This window comes from Podarcis muralis, chromosome 2 (genome assembly GCF_964188315.1).
Source record: "Podarcis muralis chromosome 2, rPodMur119.hap1.1, whole genome shotgun sequence".
Lineage (NCBI taxonomy): Eukaryota > Metazoa > Chordata > Lepidosauria > Squamata > Lacertidae > Podarcis > Podarcis muralis.
Window position 1 is genome coordinate 78,335,596 of NC_135656.1, and position 24,908 is coordinate 78,360,503.

The 24,908-nt window shown below is 42.4% G+C and overlaps 1 protein-coding gene and 1 long non-coding RNA gene across 13 annotated transcripts in view; one reads left to right on the top strand and one right to left on the bottom strand.

Moving 5' to 3' along the window:
- Positions 1-20,617, bottom strand: part of IQSEC1 (IQ motif and Sec7 domain ArfGEF 1) — a 311,041-nt gene extending 290,424 nt beyond the window's left edge. For all 10 annotated transcript variants that reach the window (XM_077924860.1, XM_077924859.1, XM_028718962.2 and 7 more), the window contains exon 1: positions 19,427-20,617. In XM_077924860.1, coding sequence (XP_077780986.1) covers positions 19,427-19,704 — 278 coding nt within the window. In that variant the 5' untranslated portion in view covers positions 19,705-20,617. The remainder of the gene's footprint in view (positions 1-19,426) is intronic.
- A 3-nt stretch (positions 20,618-20,620) lies between these two features.
- LOC114591657 (uncharacterized) overlaps positions 20,621-24,908 on the top strand; it is a 51,418-nt gene continuing 47,130 nt past the window's right edge. The window contains exons 1-2 of one of the 3 annotated variants that reach the window (XR_013391965.1): positions 20,621-20,938; positions 22,008-22,128. This is a non-coding gene — a long non-coding RNA (uncharacterized LOC114591657). The remainder of the gene's footprint in view (positions 20,939-22,007; positions 22,129-24,908) is intronic. The other 2 variants (XR_013391964.1, XR_013391966.1) reach the window with 2 other exon arrangements.

Genomic DNA, 24,908 nt, shown 5'->3' on the forward strand with positions numbered 1-24,908 from the left:
TGTAGAAAAATACTTTAGTTTCAAAATAATGTGAGAAGAACTCAGCAAATCAGAGGAATAAGATTTATGAACTATTATTGTGGGAACACAGTCTATTAATGCAAGTGTAAATAATTATGTTATGAGTAAGATCCATTTTAAAATAATGTTGCAATAAATATTGGGATCTACTGCATCGGGACAAAGATGATTATTAGCATAGACACATTTTGTTGGGCTATTTGATTGGCTAGGAAGCAGGTTGTGAGTTTCAGCATAGCAATTATTGGCCTGAATAGCCTCCACATTATTTTGACTTTCTCTGATTCAACCGACCGTGAGGGCTAGAAGTAATTTGCTCAATACTCCTCTTATTGATTTAATTAGATAAAGGAACAACACAAGGGCTAAGACATAAATACTTTGTTGGCAATTTGTACTTAATGGTTAAGACTCAAAAATGTCTGACAAGCATATATAGAAACATTTTACATCTATGTATATTGAAAAAGGGCATTTTATGCTTTCTAACAGACAAGTGGAACTTCCATCTCTGATTAACAGATGGAGAAACTCTTCATGTGGTATTACCAGAAAAGTTTTCCCTCATTTGCTATAAGATACCATTTAGAACAGTACCAATCTGATACAATTAAATGATTTCTAGTGCCTTCTTTGAAATATATTTCTATCAAGATACCAACACCATAAGTGGAAAGTGTTTTTGTTTTTTTTAAAGCATTCATTTTAAAACAGAAGACATTGCTGTAAAGAATAACGCTGATACAAAGACATAGTTTCCTTTCCATTTGGGGGTTAGACAAGTTCCAGTGGACTATACCCATCAGTACAAGGGTGTGAATTGAAGCTCAAATAATTTATCTTAGACTTGACCAGTGTGACAGAGATTAAAGGGCCAGATGGTAGATAAACACAGTAGTTCGATAATGTCAAATAACCATTTAATGCTCACCCGCTAGCAGTTATTGCTCATGGTAAAATATTACCTTGCCATTACAAATTAAAGAGCATCATTTAAAAAATAATAATCTTATGTTGTGATGTTTAGAAAATAATTACCATAGGCAAATTGAATACATTAAAACAAACAAACAAACAAACAAACAAACAAACAAACAAACAAACAAACAGAAAATGCCTTCCTTAATCCATTTAGTTTTGCTGAAGTGTTAGAATTGGAATGAGGCTTCTTGTCTCCTAAATCAGTCTACTGCCTTTGGCAAACTTAATAAATAGTGTAGTCAATGAAATGCAATAAACTTGCAGGACAAGGCATTGGACTTCCCATACCCCAACCCATATAAGTAAGAGGCCAGTAAGACTGTGTTTGGGGTAAAAACAGGCCACAACTTTATTGAATACAGATGAAAGAGGTTTGGCTTGGGCATGGGGCAACATAAATAATTCTGGCCCACTCGCTGGAACTGACGCGTGGTTAATCTAGGCGGGGGTTCCTAAGACTGCTTGAATGGGCAGGGGGTGGATCTGAGGGAAGTCCACCATCGGCTCCATTGGCTCCAGCCCCTGGCACAGCCCATGTCCCAGCCTGCATCCCCATTCACCAATGCAGGGTGCAGGCTTATACCCCCGCCACCTATCAGGAAGGGCACTGCCATTTGAATTCCACCGTCAGGGCCCCAGTGAAGCCTCTTCCATCCAGCAATGCCAACACACCAAGAGAGGTGAGCGGACTTACACACTCACCAACTCACTGTCATTCTGTAGCAGGTCCAAGGTGGCTGGCAGGGAACAGCCTTATTCTTGCAACTGGGATGGTGTTGCTGTGCTGGAGGCCCAGGCTGGCTCTGAGCTTGAAGGCCAAACAGAGTGCTCAGCTGACTTGGTAGGTAGAACATGGGACACAGATCTGAAGGAAGACATCTCCATCCATCCAGCCTCCTGCTATAATTTTGTCCTAGCTACGGAAGAAAGTTGGCTACTGGTTAATGGGCTGGAAATAAATTTTATTCACAACCATGGTTGGTTGCAGTGTTCAAGACTTGTTAATTTAGAGGAAAGGTGAACAGGCAACATGATAGGAGTGTATAAAATTATGCATGGCATGGTGAAAGTGGTGAGAGGGGGGAAATCTCTCTCTCTCTCATAGAACTAGAAGTCATACACATCTATTGAAGCTGAATACTGAATGATTCAGAACAAATAAAAGTATTTCTTCACACAGTGCATAGTTAAAACTATGGAACTTGCTCCCACAAGAGGTAGTGATGGCCACCAACCTAGATGGGCTTTAAAAGAGGATTACATAAATTCATGTGGAATAAAGCTATCGATGGCTGTTACCTATGATGGCTATACACTGCTTCCATGATTAGAAGCAGCATGCTTCTAAATACCAGTTGCTGGGAACCACAGGAAAGCAAACATCTAGTGAGAAGAGGATGCTGGACTAAATTTGCCATTAGACTGATCCAGCAAGCTCTTACGTTCATCTTTGTTGCACAGTTTCTGCCATATGTTGAAAACATACCTTCCTACCCCCGGATTTGACTGTCAAGGCACTTTTTGTGAGTTTGTGTGCCCCACCTCTTTTGCTGAATTTATACTGTTGAACTGCTCTATTTCTTTTCATAATTGTACCTGGGTATTATATTGTTGCAGCCTGTCGTGGGAGTTTATGGTGATGGGTGGGTAAGAAATCTTACAAATAATTAAACAAACCGATATTAACCGATATTTATACTCCCAAGTAAAGTGCCTTAAAATCTCATACAAAATGTAACTTTGTTTCTCTTTGAAAGATTTAAGGGAATTAAGATTAAAGAGTAATCTATGGAGATTAAATCCAACAGATAAAAACCATCACATGCAAAGTCTTCATTTCCTTTAAGTAATTTATAAGGCTTACATTCTGGTAGGCTGCTTAGATTTGTTTTATTTTCCTGCCAAGTTGCAAAAGAGTTCCACATTTATTGCTGCAATAAGAATCTTCCTTCCTTTCCTTCCTTGGATCTTACAAAAGATTAAATTTATGATACTTTATCTTCTCTGCGTCATTGTGAATGCAAGTTTATCTGTCCAGTTGCAACAGCACTAAGACAGCTTGAGCAGGAAGCCTTCCAGAAGAGTGTTATTTGCGCCACCCCACTGACCCGGGGCCTGCTCTCAGTCCTACATTTGACTATGCAAAGCAAAGGAACAAAATGGGACGATGAAGTCCTGGGTGAAATAATGAATGCAAAAGCTTCATTCTTAAATTTAAGAATGCACCAAGCACTTTTGGCGTAACATGGATTTTACAAGGTCATAATGCTTAGTTCTAGTTAGCAATTTAGCATTAGTTAGTTTTTTAACTGTCTAAGGCAGTTCCATATATAGCAGTAATCTAACTAAGGTTAAAGAAGCATCCACATGTGTAACTGAGGTGACATTATTTTTTATTAATTGCTCATAGGCATTAAATAAAAAACAGTATTTTTATGAGTTTGGCAGGAGAGTAGGCTATATGCCCGTGGCCCTTCTAATTCCTGGCTTAGCCAAGCTAGCTTCCTGACAAGATAATGGGCCATTAAGGAAACAAAGGGAATGGCCCTGTGCTATATAGCAAATGGATGCCCCCACCTCCCTCAACTGGCTGGTAGTTAAAAAGACAAAGGCAAGAGTTGAGTTATGTGTGCTAAAAGCTGGAAAAGAGGCAGCAGGCTGGGATACAGGGCCAGGGCCATGTCTTATTTGTGCTTGAAACCAAGACTGCAGCGATGGGGGAAGCAAGACCCTCTTGGGGTGTTCAATGCTGTGAACCCCTCCATTGTTGGCTCAGGTTGTATATACATGTAAATAAGACATATACTGTATCATAAAGACGCCACAGTCTCTACTGTGCCTCATTCTGAATGGAACACAAACTCTGGGTAAGAGCTTGGAAACCCTGGAATCTTGCACTGCTTGGAGAGTAGGGTGGCATGCAATAATATATAAATAACAACAAAAACAACATCAGTTCCCATTCTGAATACAATAACTAACAGTACATGAATCTTAATGTAAATATGCAAGGTAAGCCCTCCAAAGGTCCAGAGAGGTATCCATACAAAATTGAAGTCTATAAGAAATATGTTCACTATATATTCACTATGTTCAGTAAATAGTTCATTTCCATATAGATCAGGCACAAATGTCAAGACCAATTTAGGTGAAGGCTGCCAATTCTATATTACTATAATTCTTTCTTACAACTAGGACTTAAGATTATCATGGTGGTTCAGGGAAAAACAGTGGAGGAAGGGAAGAGGAACAGCCTCCATTTTGTGTGTGCTATCCAATTAAACAGTATCCTATAGTTTTCCTTGGCTCAGTCAATCCAGCACAGACTGTCATCCTCAGTTCTTTTACTTATGGATCACCCTCTAAAGCAGGGACGTCCAACTCCCAAGAGACTGTCATCTACTCCAGGGGTGGGGTGGATGATGAACCCAAAATTGTTGAGCTCTTTTTTTAGGGGGCAAGCTAAAGTTGTTGAGCTTTTGGGGGGCAAGCCGAAGCTATTGAGCTTTTTTAGGGGGGCAAGCCTTACGTTTTTGAGCTTTTTAGGGGGTGCCATACTTCAACTGCTTTTGGGGGGAGAGCGTGACATACATCACTTTCTGACTAGTAAACACAGCAGTGATAACTCCGTCTTCTGTTTTTGCAATCGTGTGTGAATGAAGGACAGAGCGAGGGGGTGGGGGCAGATGCCCCCCCCCCCCCGCTATCACCCGGGGATCGACCTGTTGATCGCAGTCAACCACTTCGACATCCCTGCTCTAGAGAATGGATAGCTAACCTGTGGCCTTACACCACACATGACTATCAGCGAGGGCTGGTGCAAATTGGAATCCAACACCTAGAGGACCATAGGCTAGCCATTCCAGCTCTTGATTAACACTTATTCTATTCTTAGTCCACTAAACAACATGCTACATGCTTCAGAATGTGTTCCAAATAGGTTATAAATAGCATCAAATGCATATTCCTAGAATGTCAATGCTGGAGAACAGTTCTAGAGGAGACTGTTTTAGATTCTCATACAATCAGAGTGACAGAGAATTAATTTTCTAAAGATGGCAGGACTTTAATCGTTTCCTTACCTTCCGAAAAAGCAGTGGTAAAAAGAGGCTTTAACCTTCAAGATCTATTTCTCTTCTGCAACCTACAATGGCAGTGACAACACACTTCAATTGTGACCTGAGTGTTAAGCTTGCATGTGGGAAGCCCAGCTTCACAGTTTTATAAAGAACATTATGTGGCCTTGAACTAGTCACAATCTCCACTTTAACCTACATCACAGAACTATTGCAAAGATGTACTTTATGAGCTCATCAGAAGATACCATTAGAAAATGTATCCTTTAACCCAGTGTTTCCCAACCTTTTTTGGGCAAAGGCACACTTGTTTCATGAAAAAAATCTCGAGGCACACCACCATGCCAGATGGGGAAAGGTCACTTTTTACTTATGTAAAAAAAAATAAAAAAATAGTAACAGCATAGAAGGTAATGGTTAGGCTAGCATCCCTCTTCCAAATATGCTAGGTTTTTATTTGCAGGGACTGTTCTACATGGGAAAGCATTCAGCACTGTCATTCTCCCATCTGCCATCTGAATTGGTACTATTCTGGGTCAACTTACTCTGCTGCATGTGTAGATGAAAATGGCACCAAGTGTGGGGGAGGGGGCAGAACAGGTTCCAGATACAGGATATTAAGCATACACGTACTTCAGATTGAACTGGTTGCTTGCTTTGCAAGTTTTCATTTCCCAAATGACTGCCTTGGCAAGCGCAATACCTACCAGGCTCAACGCCGGTCTCGCGCTGCCGCTTCCGGTTGGGAAACACTGCTTTAACCCAACTGTAAATAAAGCATAGTTAGAAAAGCTGGTCTTACATCATGCTGACTTACCTTTCAAATTACTGAATTGAGCTTAATAATACTCCCCCCCCCCCATATCCTAATCTGAGTTAGCAATATTTAAAATAGGCTTGGAAAAGAAAGGAAATATTCTCAACCTATTATCTAAAGCACCTCGGTAGGCTACACCGTGCAAAATGAATCCTAAAACAGAATCACCCACTCACATTACAATTTATAATGTATTATAATAAAATCAGTTCAAAATAATGGGATATTGCTGGTGAAACCAGCAGAGGGAGCATGAATCAGTGATTCATAAAAATAATACAGCAAGTGCTATATTACTAACTATGGTTGTATACATATTGAACTAAAAATTTACCAGTTACAAATTGAACTGCAGCCCAGCAATTGGTTATACATACAAATCTGAGTTATTTCAATAGAATCTAACCCTGTGCAACCGAGCACAGGATTGCAGCCTAAAATGCCAATTAGTTCACATTTTGAAAACTCTCCATAGAATACACAATTTAAAACACAGCGTGCATTATCCAAGATTTGACACTGGCAAACTCCATTTTACTGCCATTTAGATTGAAGCCAGAACATACAAGAGTTCTGATTATCACTTGACCGACTGTTATGAGAACATCTTTGTACTTGTATTATTCAAGTTATTTCTACAAAACCCTATGCCAAGCCAGCTTTCTTTCCTTTTGGATAAGAAAAACTGATGGGCAAAGACTGTTTTCTAAACAAAACTGTAGAGCAAGATAATAGACCAAGGTCTCTTATCATTGAGAAATTTTGGACAGGAAGCAGGGAAAAATGCTCTCCTATGCATGCTTTAATGAGACACTATACACTAGGTTTTCAATCTTATTGCTGTGCTCTACTGCATAAAGACTGTAAGAGTATTGTTTCCATAGAAGGCTCAGATAGGCACCCCAGCTGTAATCCTCAACACTGTTAGACTGCTTAGATCCCATTGACTTCAACTGGGATTTAAATAATTGGCTTGTGGATTTCAGTCCATTACAAGTTATTGGCTATGAACTGTGCCCATTACTCCAGCCTACACAAGACTTTCTGGCAAGCTTACTTTCCCATTACTACTACACATGCTGTTGTAATCCTTCTAGGAATGTTTTTTCCTGCCCCTTGGGATCCCTGCCATGACCCTTGCTTGTACTGAATATAGTTCAATGGCCAACAATGTAAACCCATTTGGCCATTAAATGACTAAAGCCTTCCTGGTTTCAAATAGCATCTATTAAGACCACTTTTTTTTTGTACTGCTGGATTGCAACAAGAATTTAATAATTCATCACATTTTAAATTTAATAATTTACTTCCCTTGGCAGCATCCATTTAAAAAAGTAGTTTGAGATCTCTCACTCTCTGCACTGCATTCACCATCTGCCATTAAAAGAATTTGTTCCCTAAAGATAGGTTCCTTAGAGTCAGACATGTTTTGTTGATCTGACTACAGAGTTTTCAGAAACAAGCCTGAGCTTGTTTTTACTAAAATACTTCATCCCAAATGGCTTTGGGAGGTCTGCATCTCTGAACAGGAATGCCAATTACACTCAGCTGTTAAAATCAAGAGATCCGGCCTGTGAGATTCCACAGCTTTAGTTGTTCTCTTAAAGAGAAACACTTTATTTGATTTAATCACAACATCTGACAGTCAATCATTTGCAAATCTGGAGTCCAGTTCATTTGCAACCTCTCTAACATGGGTTGCATTACAGTCATACCTCGGGATGAATACACTTCAGGTTGAGCATTTTCGGGTTGCGCTCCACGGCGACCCAGAAGTAACAGAACGCATTACTTCCTGGTTTTGCTGCTCGCGCAGATGCTCAAAATGCCGTCACGCGCATGTGCGGAAGCGACGAAACGCGACTCGCGCATGTGCGTGTTACGTTCGCTTCAGGATGCGAATGGAGCTCCGGAACGGATCCCATTCGCATCCAGAAGTACCACTGTACAAACTTGCTCTCCTATAGCTGGCTCCTATGCATCACCAATAATTAGGAATGTCTGCATCGTATGCAGAAGCCAGATCATGTGGTTACTTGCAATGCATCAGTAGTCCCAACAGAGGATGAGAGCTTGCATGCCAAATATCCACATGATACGCACCTTATGATTTAATGTGTGCAAGCAATTGAGGGGCAACCACAATGCAGAAGGTAGTGTACATATTGGATCTAGGAAAGAAAGTTCAAAAGTATCAAAATACTGGAATCACTGGCAGCATGGATCATTTTGCTTTTATTAAAAGTCTCACTGTGTATTCATTCCCCAGGATCCAGGGAAAGTATTGTTTTGCTCTGGTTTCTAGCCTACTTTTCCCATATTTGAAGTGCATTGTAGAGTAATAGCATATCACAAAAAGTTAAAGCAGATCAATTAAAAGATACCACATTTTCTATCTTGCCACTCAGTTAAATCAGTTTGATTTGTAGGAGTTGCTCTACTCAGCACTGAAGGACAAATGGATGTTCATACTGGAAGAAAGGGTATTGCAACAAACAAACAAAAAGATATAGCTTTCAGTATCTTTTAACAAGGGTCATTCTGCTAAATTGCTTTCTGAAGTACAGTTTTCCCTTTATCAGCTTCTTACGTATACTGGCATCAGTAACCCACATTGTACATTAACTTAAACATTAGCTGAACACTGCAAATATGCAACACATATTGAATTAATTAGTCTCACAGTATTCTTCAAGTTCTCTCTCTAAAAAATTGCTTAACTACTTAGTCAAACATACTTTTCAATGTCAATCAGGTGATATAACACTAATACTCAAACAGGGTAATTTGCCAGAACATACTCTATCCATGTTAAATGGATGCGTTTTCTTTGAAAACCATGTCATATGAAAGAATCACAAGAGGGAATAAAAAGACTTATGACAAAAGCAGGGCTACAGAGAAGTAACCTAGAGTCCAGGTGGAAACATCACCTTTGGGCTCATTCTGTTGTGGGTATCGCGTATGAAGGAACAGAACAGGATCTTGATTGCTGAGTGAACAAATAACATTTTGCTTTGTTTAATACATACATCTTATATAATTCTATTGTTACTAGCATCAACTAGTGACATTAACTGTAACTGCACTTCTTTTATACCAGATTCCATATATTTTAGGGCTCTCATCCTGTAGACCCATGTGCTACCTCATGACATTTTGGACAACATATTTAGGTACATGAAATATTGACATAATAAATGTACTACATTTTAATAATGTAAATTACGCTTTAATAAGGCATACTAATGAAGATGAATTCATTAATAGCCTGTTTGCCTATGTAGTGAATCAGCATTCAAGGAGCTCTAACCATCTGGCAGGCACAGAGGAAGATAAAATAAATTTATCTACTTTACCTAACCCACTTTACTGAAATGCAAAAGAAATACCTTGCTTCAGGACATTATTACAAGTCATTGTAGTAACTATAAATGTGATTTACAGTTACTAACATTAAGAGCAGAAATTATAAAACATCTGCATAATTCAAACAAAACACCCTTTATTACAACAATCAATGAAGCATCTCTTACCCAAAACAGGTAGCCTACTGAATTACTTCTTCCTTCCTTTCATTTCAGTGAACCTATTATTATAATTGTTGGTAGAGGCTACCTAGCAATGTTACTTTCTGTCAAAAGCATAATAAAAATAATACTTTCTTGTCCTATGGTAGATCTTAGCTGATCCTCTCTCACTGGGATGAGGAACCACTGGCATTCAACTGAAATAATAAATCAATACAGATGGTATTGATAAGCACTTGTAAGTTCTGTTGATTTTAAAGGGAGAAAAAGACTTAAGTACATATTTAATTATCCCTCAATTGTGCTCAGCATGTTGAGCTAAATTTTGAATATTTCACAATTAAGTTATAACTGGTAACATGGTTTTTTATAATTTTGACAGGTTTTTAATAGCAATATTGACCTTTAGATTACTTTCTGAATCAATGGATTTGATCTGGACATGCCATTCTGCAAACAAAAACGGCTCCTTCCATTTGTGGACTATCACACAGCTGAGGTGACTGCAGAAGTAAGAGGCAATTTTCATTAACTCCCCCTTTCTCCAGTGCCACCCCACTATACTGGAGGGTCCTCCAACTTTCTTGATGAAATTTCCTGGGGTTTCCTGGGATGGTGACAGAGTTTGTGAAAATTGCCTTTTGCAGCATAGCATCCCATGAGTAGAACCCAATAGGTTTCTGGCATCTTTTAAATGTCCCCTACCCTACACAGGGGACAGACCTGGCTTCACCTCTTAGGAGAGAAGACACAATATGACTTGAGTTGTAGTAATGCTATTGCTAGAAAGTTTGATTCATTCATTTTTAAGCATATACGCACACAGTGGAAAGTAACATTCATTTCCTCAGCCTGCTTTGCCATCTCACTGTTAATGTAGTGCGAGGCCTCTCAGACTGTCAGTAATACCAGCACTTAGTACTAATGGTGAGATGTGAACCACAAACTAATTTTATAAGCCTCGAGGCATTCTTTAGATGAGGATGTCATTAAATTAATTTTAAAGGTACTGATTCATAAGCGTCAGTTGAGTCAGACAACACACTTTGTGCTTCACACTGCACGCCTCAGTCATACTCAGTGCCATATATACAGTGTCAAAGCTTCCATTTCTATGTATTATAAAAGTGCTCCAAACGTGATCAAGCCGTCTCTTTTTATTTAGAAGAGGCAGGAAGAAATGGAGTGGTACAAAGTGAAGGAAAATTATCAGTTTCTTTTAGTAAAAAGCCTTTACTTAGAACCAATTTGTGTGTGTTGATCTGAATTCTCTCCACATGAAAACGAACAAAGTTACCAGAAGGAGTTTCTTGAAGAAATAGACCTTTTCATCTTGCAGAAACCTATCAAGTCACCAACAGTGCTTGAATTTGTACGTTAAAAATTACAACACAGTTTTGTAACAAGACTAACTACAGAGTCTTAACCTTTTCCCCAGACATTTATAAAATATATTGTGGCATTAACAGAATAGGTCCAATTCAATACAAAGCAAGCCTTATTTTCCAATATTCAGTATACCATTAAAGAAGTTGTAGATTGTCAAATGCTTTGCTGTAATCTAATTTCCCCAGTTCTAGGTAAACTAGATTGACCGAAAATTATGCTTCAGCTCCTAAGGAGCCTCTACTGTTATTGCTCTATATTAGATCATTACTCCTAATGAAGGTTTACAATCAGCTAGTCCATCAGCATCTCCCTTTGTTTATTGTGAAGTTAGTTTTATAGCCATTTACTTACTACATTTGAACGAAGTGAAGCAGGACTGAAAGTTGTTTGGGATATTGTCTGCCTACTGAAACTTCCCCAAGAGAGCAAAGAATTGTAACTATTTACCGTACTTTTCCTTATATAAGACGCCCCCTACAGAGTTGTTGAGCTTTTTTAAGGGGGGATTGCAAAAAATCGCTCGCCCACACGCATAGCAAAATCCACCTCTCATCAGTCCCCACGCCGGCACAAGCTGCCAATCGCCCGCCCAATTGCCACAGCATCAGCCAATCAACACCACCCATTGATGCAGCAACCAATAACATGAACACTAGCTGCTAACAGCCGTGGCAGAAACCCATCAAATGTCCACCCTATGCACCACCCATGTATGAGACGACCCCCATTTTTTTGCATGATTTTTAAAGAAAAAAAACCTAGTCATACACGGAAAAGTAAAGTAACTACCTTCAGGTAACTGTCTTTCTTGGCATTACAAGAAACACATGACTGGGTCAAGCAGCTGGTCTCTTCCATCAAATATTTTAAAAAACTGGAATTTAAAAATATGAAGCAAAGAATTTGATGTGAGGCAGATTGAAGTCTATTTGGTGATGCTAATTCCCCTACCAAATTTTAGATAAAATATTCTACCTTGTTCCTCCCCACTCTACTCCAAGCTTACATTTATTAAAAATGTAGATAAGGTAGGACATTATCAGGATTTCAAAGGTGAAATTGACAGCTGGGGGAATTTCCAAAAAGCGGCGCTTTCTCTTGGAGCATAGGCAAGTCAATCTAAAAATTGTGTTTTTGTAAAAAAAAAAAAAAAGAAGCAGAAGAAGAAGAAGAAGAAGAAGAAGAAGAAGAAGAAGAAGAGGAGGAGGAGGAGGAAAGTGGTTTTTACTTTTTGAAATATGGCAACCCTAAGATAAGGTCCACTTATAGCTCATAATTATTTTTGGGGGGGGAATTCTCAAAAGTTTTGAGGCTTCCATTTTCCTCCCTCTTTTGCAAGGTGCTTCAAATCACTTTAGAAACTCTGTGGCTATGTGATTCAGCTTACCTTATCATTTTGAGGTGGTAATGAGTGGTACATGTGCTTTTCTCTCTATTAAACATTTATCCAGAATTCTGCAGACTCCTCAGTCACTTGCATTTCCTCGTCTGGAAAAGCCCCATGGAAGGCTTTCTTCACGAAGTCTTCCCCTGACTTTTAGTTGAAGCACAGGAAGCCAAGGATGCTGGATATGCAATACACTCAAAGAATTTGTTTTTTAAGTAAAGCGCCTCTTAACCTTTCAAGGAACTATTTCTGCACTGATTTCTTTAGAAGAAAAAGTCTTAACTTCTTTCTTTTTCTTTTTAAACTCCCAGGTACAACTTCCTACCTTCCTGTACTTATATGAAACCCCATGGAGTGTTTTTAAACTTCTCTTGCCCATTATTTAAGTGAATGTTGTATGGTTAATGTAGATACCAGAGAGGCGTATGCAATAAGATAGGAGCATTTTGGTCCATGCTGGGTTTGCATTCAAAGTAATGTCCGAAGCAAAGGTCATGTTGCATCTCCTTATGTGAAACCATCCATAGTATGATATAAACCAAGAGAAAACTCACTATCAGACTCAAGTTTCAGAGAAGCAGCTATATTAGTCTGTAGACCGCAAAAAGGGCAAAACAAGCGAACTGATTTCCCCCAAAAATAATTGCATCTGATGTAACATTGGATGATCTGCAAGTATTAAGATCTGTGATGTCTCAGTCACACAAACAAATCATTATCAGAAGTTGTGTTAATCAAGTAATGAATATGCATGCATGAACCAGCTGGGGACAGGCTGATATTGGTGGGGCAGCACTGCACTTGCTCTAATGGATCAGCCCCCTCTGCTAATCAGCAATGTGCAATCAGCTTTTCAGAAGTGTTCGGCTCCATTCTGGCATTTAAGCTGAGCAAGTACTTCGAAGCATGCTGAGAATCTCCTGCCAAGCATAAAGGGAGCCAGAAGACACTCACTTTTGGCAAACCAGCTAGTATTTAGCTAGGGAACCATGAAATGCAGCTATGAAGAGTCTTAAGCAGTAATAATAATTTATCTGACGTCCTACCGTTTCATCTCCTAAATTGCTTTGGAAGAAATAGTTTGCGCTGATCAACTCTACCCTTCAAGTCTGCAACTTCAAGCAACTTTTTGAACTGACATCCACATTGCAAGCAATTGGACTTCCACACGTATGTTTATTGGGGTCTGTATCAGAATAGAAATATTGGGGTCTGTATCAGAATAGAAATATTGGGGTCTGTATCAGAATAGAATAGAAATAAGGCTAAAGTTCCCAAATTAAAGACCAGTGGACATCACCTGTCAGCCAAGATCATTTTAACTGAAGATGCTGCAGACTGAACCCAAACCTTCCACATTCATTCACCATATATCTGTTCAACATCTCTGGCAAGAATAGTATTCTCTTACCACAATTTATGGCAGGAAGGTATAGTATCCTTTTTATTTACTGTGTCACAGTAACATGTAAACATAAAAAAACACTTTCCTTCTCTCCAGAGTCCCAATAATGGGAAGTCAGTAGTATTACTCTTTATTTCCTTTATGATATATTGGGATGGAGAATTCTTGTCCATTCCTTTCCACTCAGAGACTGCCTTATACCTCAGTGGGAATTATGAGGGACTATTATAGATAGAATCAATTTAAATGCCAAGAAAGAGTATAACAGCTCTCTCCCTACTGCTCTGACTCCAGCCTAGAAAAGGTCAGCCAAAAAGAAAATTCCCATGTTGTTACAGGTTCCAACAACAGAATCTTTCTTGTCTTAGAATATAGTACAGTGGTACCTCTAGTTGTGGACACGATCTGTTCCAGGGTGTCGTTCGCACCCCGTAAAGTCCACAACTAGAGCGCTGCTTCTGCACAAGCGCGGAGCACAATAGAGTGATTCTGCGCATGCAGTGAAACCCGGAAGTATACACTTCCAGGTTTGCCATGTTCGCAACCCAAAAAGCCGCAACGTGAAGCAAACGCAACAAGAGCTATGATTGTAAACTGCTTCCTGCTTACTTACAAGGCATGATGGCAGTACTGCTTTTGAGAGAAAGGCCCTGGACCTAGTTGCAGAGGGCTGGGGGTGAGGCCTGGGGGGGGGGGGGAGCACTAGTTTTCTATAGTTGAGAAAATAATCCTTTTGCCCCATCAAATTTGAGATTACTCAACTCTGCTCAAGCAGTCAGTGCATGGAGTGAGGATGAACGTTGTATCAGTGTACTGAAGTATTCCCTGCTTTTTAAAAATTTTTAAAATGAGACTATAGAAACATGCTCATTTAATTGCTTGCCTATCTCTTCACCACCACTACACACACACAAACACAAACACAAACACACACACACACGAAGTCCTTTGGACATGCAAATTGCTAGTTCTGAAAAATCTTGCAGGACCTTATTGTTTTTCTAGAGACTATAAAATCCTCTTTGCCTCCAAAAGCACTATACATTTCTTTGTAAGATATGTCCATAAGTTTGTTCTTGTTTTCAGAATTTTCTGTTTTTATTTTATTTATTTATTACCTTTATACACTACCTTAATTTTCCAAGGATCTCAAGGTGGTGCACATGCTTCTCCTCCTCCCCATTTAATCCTCACAACAACCCTGTGAGGTAGGTTAGGCTAAGTGATGGTGACTCAGTGTCACCCAGCAAGCTTTATGGCTCAGTGGGGATTCAAACCCTGCTCTTCCAGATCCTAGTCCAACACTCTAACCATTACATCACCCTGGCTCTTTTAAATGAACTGGGAACAATGTACACATGCCTCATAAGAACCCGTGATCTAACTATGGACCACATTTTTAATGAATGGAACCAATGCTGTTGTTTCCACCAACAGTTTTTCCACTTTGATGCATCAGAGCAAGATGCTTCCTGCTGGGACCACCTCCCATTTGACTTGTCTCTTCCCAGAATTGCCTCTAGAATCAAGCCATTATTGTAATTTCATTATGAAACACTATGGAAGGGCTGATACCAAAATCTGCCCATTCCTTCTCTTAAATCATCTTTTAAATGGCAAATTTTCTAAAATGCCTTAAATGCTTTGGTAGAAAGACAGAGTAAAAATGTTGTAAAATAAATAAATAAATAAATAAATAAATAAATAAATTCTTGCCTACCCACATGTACCACTGCATGCTGTAATATATTTATGTATGTCTCTTATGCATGCATTTTCTCAAGGGGGGAATAAGTGAAAGGAAAGGGAAGCTGTGGCATGAAAAAGGTACACCAGTTCAAATATTATTATCAGGAATTCTTCCATGGGGGCGTAATATTAAGACAGTAGATGCGTGACTCAGGGTAAAGCCAATACACAGAAGAATAATGAAATCAACTTGGGAAGCAACTGTAAAAGCAGCCAGTAAAAATTGGTGGGGCTATGGTTGCTCCCATCCTTATACCCTGTATCTGGGATAACCAGCTTTTTTAAGGGACCATGGACCAAATTTCTCTAGCGCTGAAGACCACATTCCAGTAGTGGATAGGGCTGGACCCAAAAGTAGGCAGGTCAACACACACACACAAAGATATTCCCCATATATTTAATTCTTTAACAACTCCACTTAAGTTCCACTGTCCATTTTCACCACACAATTTTTCAAAATTTTCACCAAAGAGCTCCAGCACCTTTTCTGTCTGAAAGCTCATTAAAAGCCTGCAAGTTAACATTAACGAATAGGTGACCTGCAAATCCTGAATCATAGTTATTGAAAGCATCAAACTTCAAAATGCAATTGCATCCTGAAAGTGCATGTATGCGTCTGAAAAGCATATAGACATTGCAGCATATTTGCAAGAAACACAAGTCTACTTCTTTTCCAAGATAAGCATTCCCTTTGCTTTGATCTTCTTCCAGGTGAAGGGGCTACAGTTATACAGTTTGCACAACATCAAAATCATTTCCCATTTAGCTCCTCCCCACTGAGAAGAGGGGAAGGAGGGGATCCAGAGAGCCAGCTAAATGCAGTGAGGAGATCCCATTCCTGCCCTAGATGGAATATGCAGAACGCATCAGATGGTGGGGCACTCTCATTTTAGGTGAGCTTCTAACAGCTGACACTGAAAGTGGGAAGCTCCTAGAAGTTTAAGATTGCTCAACAAGGCAGATGATGGCTTGTTGAGACCCAGAAGAGAACCAGTTTTTCCTTCCCAAAACTTAGCAATCTTACCATGATGCCTTTGCACTGTATCAGGCATCCCTATCTACCCCCCCCCCGAGTTTCTACGTGTTGGACAGGACTGCAGAAGCCTGGCAATCTGGACTTTCCCATTGAGCTCTTCAGACTATACCTCAGAACGATTATAACTATTCCATAAATATCCCAGATTAATTCTGATCCCAACATCAAATCCACTTAAGAGACTTAAAAAGACCGAGTCGTCAAGGCCATAGCTCAGAGGCTGCTCCCTTAGCAAGTCAAGAGAAATACCTTATCAAATCGTAGTAAATGATTTCTAGCATGTCACTTGGCAAGACGGAACCTGGGGTGTGGAGGGGGGCTATCTGAGCCCGTCTCAAGGTCTCCAGCCCAGTCTTTTTATACAAGGAACTCTCAGCTGCTAGATTAGAAGGATTTCATTTAGTTTTGAAAACAGTCCTCTTGTTATGAAAGCAAGAGATTTTCTTCCCTGCCAGCAGGCACGTGCCCTTTCAACTGATGGAGTTGCCCTGACACACCCATTGGCATATTCCATTATTATTATTATTATTATTATTATTATTATTATTATTAATTTTGTATGTTTCAAACCATTTTATCAGTTCTGGTCCATTCATTTTAAAGCTACTGGTAACACACTTTCTTTGAAGTTGTATTTTCTAAAATGAATAGCACTGCCCTGCATAATTAAAGAAAGCATGTCATCCTATCTAATTGGGGGGGGGTGTCATTATCATGGGGGGAATTGGATACGAGCATTGACAAGATTCAAAATATAAACAAGAAGTCTCTTAAACACATTTCTACACTGTACAGTTTAAACACACAGCCTGCCAAACAGAGCTGAGCTGTGGGGACCGAATAACACATAGTAACAAGAGCAGAGTGTTGTTTTAGATAATCCACTATAACCTAACTCCCTGGTTGAAATCAGCTCTGCACATAAGCAATTGACACTATTCCTTTGAGTTCATTCTTTTAAAATGGTATTTGTACACACAGTATCAAACACAAAGCTTATGACCTTTGTAAGTAATGTATAATTTTAGTAATAGATCCATGAAACCAAGTAGTTTAACCAAAAGCTTTTGTATGCTGCAGGAATGTAAATAACTACTTAATGATCTGACCTTGATAAATGCGTATTGCTGTCTCTACAGGACATTTGGAACATCACACTCCATGTATATAAACCTTAGTACAAGAAAGCCTTCACTTTTCTTTGCAAGGTTCTAACTGCATACCAAAGAGCCCGCATAGTCAATTATTAGTTTACATCAATTTATTTTGTAATTAATTCTACCCAAGTTAAAAACAATTGTAGCATTGAGCATACATTCTAAAGGATAACATACAGTGATTAGTTTTAAATTATGTGCATGTGTGTCACACAACAGGTGCCATATCAGAAGGCAACTTCTGCCTTCTCACTCAGAAGGTGATGCCTCTTAAGATGCCATCAAACATTGGTCACCACCAGTACTATAAACACTTTAACACAAATAGTTATTTAGATATATGATCCAAAAATCAATTGTGAAGACACCATTTATCAGTCACAAGGTTTTAATTCAATTTACCTCAGGAATGGGGAACCTGTGTCCCTCCAGATGTTGTTGGACTCCCTCCCCCCCCCAAAAAAAAACTTCCATCAGCTGCAGCAACCAGCCAATGGACAGTGTTGATGAAAGCTGGAAGCCAACCACAACTTGGAAGACATGTGTTCGCAGGTCCTCATTCTGGGGTAAATCAATGAACCAATGCAGACCCAGAAAGCAGAAATATTCTTCTCCAAATCTACTTTCTTCCTTACTATACTGCAACTAACCAAGCAGCTAGCTATAAAAGTTTGATGAGGAAGTTTTGTTTTTTTAAGAGCTTCCAAAAGTTTATCATGAAACGTAAAAGCCAAGCCTGACACCAAGAGCCAGATAACCAATGCCTTAAACATTTCAATCTGTGAAAGTAGGTGAGAAATGGGCTTTTCCATTCCTACTTAAATTCTATTTTAAGCAGGTAAAGAGAGAGTCGGGCATGTGTAGTTCTTTAACTACTACTGAATTGGCCTTACTTTAAGCAGTAATGCATTTAAGCAGGTCCCCATGCACAGTGAGCAGTACATGATTAATTAAAGATTAAAGCACTCTGTAAATAGACTCAGGATTGAGAGCAAACAGGTTTCCAAAGATCAACAAGTTTAGATTTGAACTAGTCACAGTTTGGAAGGGGGTGGCCACCTGCCAATGTTTACTGACCGTCATTCTGTCCGTTTCAGGATCAGCAGCTCCTCCTCACTCCACCTCCCGAGTCACCAACCAAACGCCACTAAGCACACTGCCTCGTTCTGGACTAGAGGCACAACCCCTTCTCCTGAACTAGGAAGCACCGGCGGGATTCTGCACATCCCTTTCCCCAACATCTCTCCCTCTCGGAAGCCCCCTAGATCCAGGTATATATGACCAGCGCTAGGGCAGTTTTGTTTTCCCTTGCAGGCAAGCTCCGCAAGACTCGAGGCTCTAACTCCAGAGTAAACCCGTCGGCCCTGGTGGGGAACAAATCTGAATTTAGTCGGAGGCTGCAGCTTTCAGCCAGTCTTGCTGCTGAAGCGAAATAAGACTGGGTGGATGCCAGAGAACTGCGCGCTGCTTTGCCTCCTCCTAGTTCTGCTCGCATCTATCAGAAGTCAAGAACAAGGACGAACCAAGTAAAAGCAGATACCTTAGCACAAAAGGAACCGCGGGGGGGGGGGGCAATTTCGCAGAAGTCGTAGCCACACAACCTGCCTCACTCCTTGCGTTTGTCCCACGACCCTCGGGGCAGAGAGAACGGAGGCCAAGTACCCTCCAGTAGCGCCGTAGGTAACCAAACCGCCTTGGGTACCTACCTCGGACCTCCAACCTCTCACCCACTGCAAACATTCCCTGGCTATACCGCACCACAGTTGCTCCAAGATGCGCTTGTGCGTTTGGCAAAGCCGGCAAACGGACCGGTTTGTACACTCTGCTTCCACCACCCCGCGTCCCCAAGGCGTCCCTCGCAAGCCCCCGCTTCCTTACTTCTCATCCTTGGCGTTCTCCTGGAGGTCCCCCGGCGGCGGCAAGGCGGGCAGGGCCGCGTGCTGCTGTTGCAGGAGCAGCAGCCTGCATGTGGCCAGGTGCCGCTGGTGCTCGTCCTGCAGGCGGGCGTTCTCGTGATACAGCTTGGCCACTTGCTGCTCGAGCTCGTCTATCCGGAGCTTCTGCTTCTCCAGCAGCTCCTGCTGCGTCTCGATGATCTTGTTGAGCTCCTTGAGGTACTCCGCCGCCTTGCTCGGGTTCTCCGCCGGGGTCTCCATGGCCCCGGCCAGCCCGGCTGCCCGCCACGCACCTCGGCGGGCCCTGGGGGCCGGCCAAAGCGCCGAGAGGGCCGGCGGCGGCGGCGCCCGGACGCTCAGCTCGGCTGCGCAAACAAGCCAAGCCAAGCCACCAGTCCGGCTACACCTTTTCCCGCCCAGTCGCAAGTCCGCTTCTCGGCTAGGGAGCGCCGACGCAGCTGCTCGTACTTCGAGCCGCCATTGCCCACGGGCCCTCCTACGGCTCCCGGCCGGGCTCGCTGCTGCTGCTGCTGCGCCTACACCCAGAGGGTCCGGCTATTGCGCGGCTGTGGCGCGCGGGGCTTCCGCTTCTCTACTTAAGGCAACCGCCGCCGGCTCGCTTCCTGCTCCTCCTCGCCAACAAAACCCCAGGAAAAGTCTCCGCGGACAACCCCGTGGTTCGCTCGAGGCTAGTTTCCTTCACCTCCGCCGCTTCCCTCGTTAACTCCTCCTGGTCGGTCGGTCTCTCTCCCCCCTCTTGCTTGCCACCTCCTCCCGGTCTTCTGCTCACGCAGGCGCTTTCTCCGCTTCTCCCGTCGCTGCTGTTCTTAAGCAGCAACAGCCGCTTCCCTACGCGCGCCAGTGCGCGGGGTCCTGCGTGGAGTTTGCAAAGTGCCGCCGCTCCCTGACTGGGCGTCGCGCGGCTTCGCGGACTCTGGGGAGGAGCTGGTCTTGGCGAGCGGCTCCTCGCAGCGCCCCGCTGCCTCCTGCTGACTAACTGATTGAGCCGCTGCCGCCGCGGCGTCCTCCTCCCCGGGCCGCCGGGCAGGCGAGTCAGTCAGAGCGCGTCTCTCCCTCTCTCTTTCCCCTTCTCTCTCCCACACACAAACACATACACGCCCCGGAACGGCTGAGAAGCAGGCTCCAGAGGGGCAGGGAGGAGGAGGAGGAGGAGGAGGAGGAGGAGGGACGGCTGGTGATAGCTGCAGGACGGGCTGCGACAGCGGGGGCCTGTGCGCCTGGGAGGGGTGGCGATATCCCCCGGGGGAGCGGCGCCCTCGGGGGGAAGCGAGCGAGCCGGCGGCGGGTCGCCTCAGAGCTGCTCCTGTTTTGGCGGGAACGCGCGAGGAGCCCCGTGCAGCGGCACCTTCGCGGGCGGGCAGGTGGGCTGGAGAGAGGGCAGCGCCCCGCTCCTCCCCCACCTCGCGCTCCGCTCCGAACTGGGCGGCATCTCTGCGAAACTGACGGGCAGCCCAGCGAGGCAGAAGCCCCTCAGGTAAGCGGGGTGGCGGGAGGTTACTGCGCGCGCACGCGTGTGCAGAAAGCGAAGTGTGTTTGGGATACGAGGGGCGAGTTCTTTCCCTTCCTTAAAAAAATGTTTTAGTCTCCGTCTTGCTCGGAGCCCCCAGCGAGCTGGCCGACCACAAATCCCAGCAGCGACGGGAGTTTGGTTTTTTTGCTCTCCCGCCCGCCAGATCTACCACGTCTGCAGGCAGCTTGCCGACCACCATGCTCCTGTTTCCCTCTCTCTCAATTTCTCCTCTTTGGTGGCGCTGAACTTGCCCTGCTGCTGCTGCTCCTGCTGCTCCCGGATTTCATAAGAGAATATTGAATTTCTGAGGAAAGGAGGGAGGGGTGCGATGGCATGAGGGAGAAGCCGATTGCTAATGCCTCAGCGGGCGGCCGGGCGCGCGCTCTTCTCCCCCTCCGCCCGCCCCGCTCCCCTCCTTCCCCCTGGGAGGAGAGAGAGAGAGAAGCGGGGATGTTATGGAGAGCGATGGGCTGACAGAAGGCTGCTGCTGCCAAGAGCCGAGGCTGTTTTGAAAACATCGCCACCCGGCGCTCCAGGCGGCGGCTCTCTAGCCATATGCCTGGAGTGACGCTTCCTCTGGTTGGCAACTGCTGGCGAGTAAAGCAGCAACCTGCCTCGCCTCGGAGTGGGAATACTCCCCTCCACGCACAAGCACCAACTCTCGCACCCTCCTAGTGGGAACGCTGCATCCTCAGCCGAGGCTGCATCAGGTTGGAGGGAGAGGGAGAGAGGAGCTCATGTGGGGAATCTTTTGGCAGCGGCCCAGCGCTCTGACTGAAGAGGTTATCGAAAACAAGCTGGCTTGGGGAGTTGAAAAAAAGAGTGAGGAAGTATGTTAGCCGAAGGGAGCTGACAGGCAGGAAGTGCGACCCCTTGATTGTTTTCTTCGTTCCTTTCCTCTTCCTAATCACCTCCCCCCCACCCTTCTCTTCTTCACAATCACTTCCCCTAAGTTTCTTAATTTTTACTGATACTCAAATGCCGCAGTAGCTTTTGCCGCTTCGCTAATTTCACTGCCCCCTCTTCTGCAAAGTCAGCTCCTCTGGAACCTGGGCTGCAATTCTTGCTAACACTTGACAGAATAGGCAGCTTGACTGAAGAGAGTGATTCAGCACCGGAGGTGACCTGAGGGCAGCTGATAGCAGAGCGAGGAGGTAAGGACTTCCTCCCCCCTCCCCCTCCCCACAACATTCACACACCTCCAGAACACTCCTTCCACCGCAGGCCCATTGACTTTCATGTGGTTTCTCTGGAGCAAATGGGCTGTAAATAGCTGCCTTCAAAATTATCTTTAGAAAAATATATAATCTGTGAATGTCTCATGAAAGTATATCTAGCATTTCAAATTGCCTTTTTCACTTCACTGTTGTATAAAGGAAACTAAGCTAAAAAACAACAACAAATGGACTCCAGTATTGAGCTATAGAATTTTTCTGTAATCATAGTTTTAACTTCCAAAGGTTATCAACACATTTTAACATGAACATGGGTTTCTTAACCAAAGCATGCTGTAAACAGAACTATGAAATCTGCTGTATCTGTCCTCCTATGGGATATATGTAGCCTCCTACTTAACAGGGTGAAAGCCAAAAGGATAAATATGCTGCCTAAAATTATTCACTGGGTGATGTCAAGATTTTGATAGAAAATATCTAATCCCAACATATTTCATGTCCTGTGCTCTTCAGTGGACATTTGCAATAAATAAAGGATGAAAGTTTTGCTTCTTCAGTCCTTAGGTTTTGTTGAAATAGCCTTATCAGGTGTGCATAATTGGGTTTGACTTATCTGACTTATCTGAAATAATTACTGACCTTGTATTCTAGCTGGGCAAGTATCCTTCCAACATTTACAGTGTGAATCTGGGCATGAGTTCAGTGGGGCTTACTCCTGTTGACAAGTTTTCATTAGAATGAGGCTTCCTATTCTGAACATGCCTCATAACTGCATCAAAGTCTTTCACTTTTTCTGATCTGAGACCCTCCTTTAACCAAACATGCTAAGATCCTCTCTTTTTTAGCATATAATTGTATGGTGGCAGTGATGCTGTTTCAACCCACCTTAGATCAGAATCTTACCAGGTACTGAGTCCCAACCTACAAGATGAAGACCAATGGTCTGCATCAAATACATGAAATTTTATCCTGAGTTTCTGGTTGCAGAGTGAGGAAAGGAAATTGTCAAAACTGAGGTCAGAAGTAAAGGATATGCCAGAATATCTGTGTTAACAACAACTGTTTTTTGTGAATAACCCCACTGATGATAATGTTTATATTTTTCTACAATTCATGTCCTGACCTTTCTGGAAAACACATCATACATCAAAAAAGCTTGTACCATAATCCATTTGGGTGTTAAAGTACCACAGGACTACTTCTTCTACTTTCCCCCCCTTTATCACCGCTGGGATAGTTTAAATTTTCTTTTTGCAGACTCCATGGAGTGAGTTTTACATGTTTGTATCCAGCAAAGTCATTCCATTAGCACAAGGAGCTTTGCCTGTGTGATGAGACTTCCTGTCTCTTTATGCCCTTGCCCCCCCCCCCCATCTGCTCTGGAGTGTTGGAATAACCCTCAGAGTAGATGTGGGGGCATGCAGGGAAAGGAAGGCTCATTTTGAAGACAGACATAAGAAGAGGCTGCTGGATCAGGCTAGTAGCTCATCTAGTCCAGCATCCTGTTCTCATAAAAACCAGCCAGATGCCCATGGAAAGCCCAATAGCAGAACCTTGCCCAATAGCAGCACTTTCTTTACTTGTCATCCCAGCATCTGTCATAAAGAGGCATGCTGCCTCTGACAATAGAGGATATAGCCATTGCAGCTAGTGTGCAGAAGTCCTTGCACTAATGGGATGACTTTGTTGGATACTACCCTTAGTTTATATGCTTCTACAATTTTGTGCTTAGGTTACTCTAATGTGAAGTCGTCATTGATGTGCTATATAAATTAGAATATTATATTTTTTTAATGACAGTATTCTAATAGATCAGCTGGAATAAAAAGACTTAAATTCACTGATTTCAATGGGTGTACTATGGTAAATACAGTATTGGATACCACCCTATTGTTTTTTGGAATGCTTCCCCAATAGGGGCACAGTTCCTTTCTTTAGAGGGGAAAAATAACCAAGTTATTTTTGCAGCTGTTCTGCCTGCTTTGGTCATGTGATGCTTACCAGCATAAGGAGAATATTTAAGTTAAGACTATTGGAATTTTTTAGATTTCCTTTTTGACTTGAATTATTTTAGTTTGTTTTTATTATAAACTGGCTTGGGAGGTCTTGTGGTTAAAAGGTTTCCTATAAAGATAGGAAATCAATATTGATGGGGCAATGTCTTTTAGAGTTGCTGCCTCTCTCTCTTTCTTTTTGGTAAGTATTCTGTGCCTTTAACTATCTTGCTTAATCACAAGAAACATTTTCTTTTCCCAGGAACTGAGTCCTTATTTGCAGATTCAAACCAAACCCCTTTACTTTTCAAAGTCATGTTGTTTGTTTTCTTTTAGGAGCATCCAACACAGACCATAATAAACATCTCTCTTAGATATTTTCCATCTGCCTGTTAAGAACTTCCCCCACTTTCTACTCTCTGGGGATATCAGGAATAGCATCTACAGAGCAGAGTTCATTAACAGGTTAATTAGGTTAACTTGTCAGTCAAGGATAGCTACTTTCCCTTGGCTGGACAGAATCACCTCAAAACGCCTCTCTTAAGAAACAGGAAAAATAAAGCATTGTGTAAACTGGCTTAAAGGTTCTCTAAGAACAGCCTCTGGTTTGCTGGATGCTGCTGGGTTCCTGCCTGCAGTGTTTAGAGAGAAATCACAATTCTTCCCAGGAGCTTTAAACAGCCTATTCACTTCATTGCACCAGATGAATTAAGAAAGCTTGCCAACTAGGAGGGAGAAAGAGCATATTTATAGCATCAGTATCGC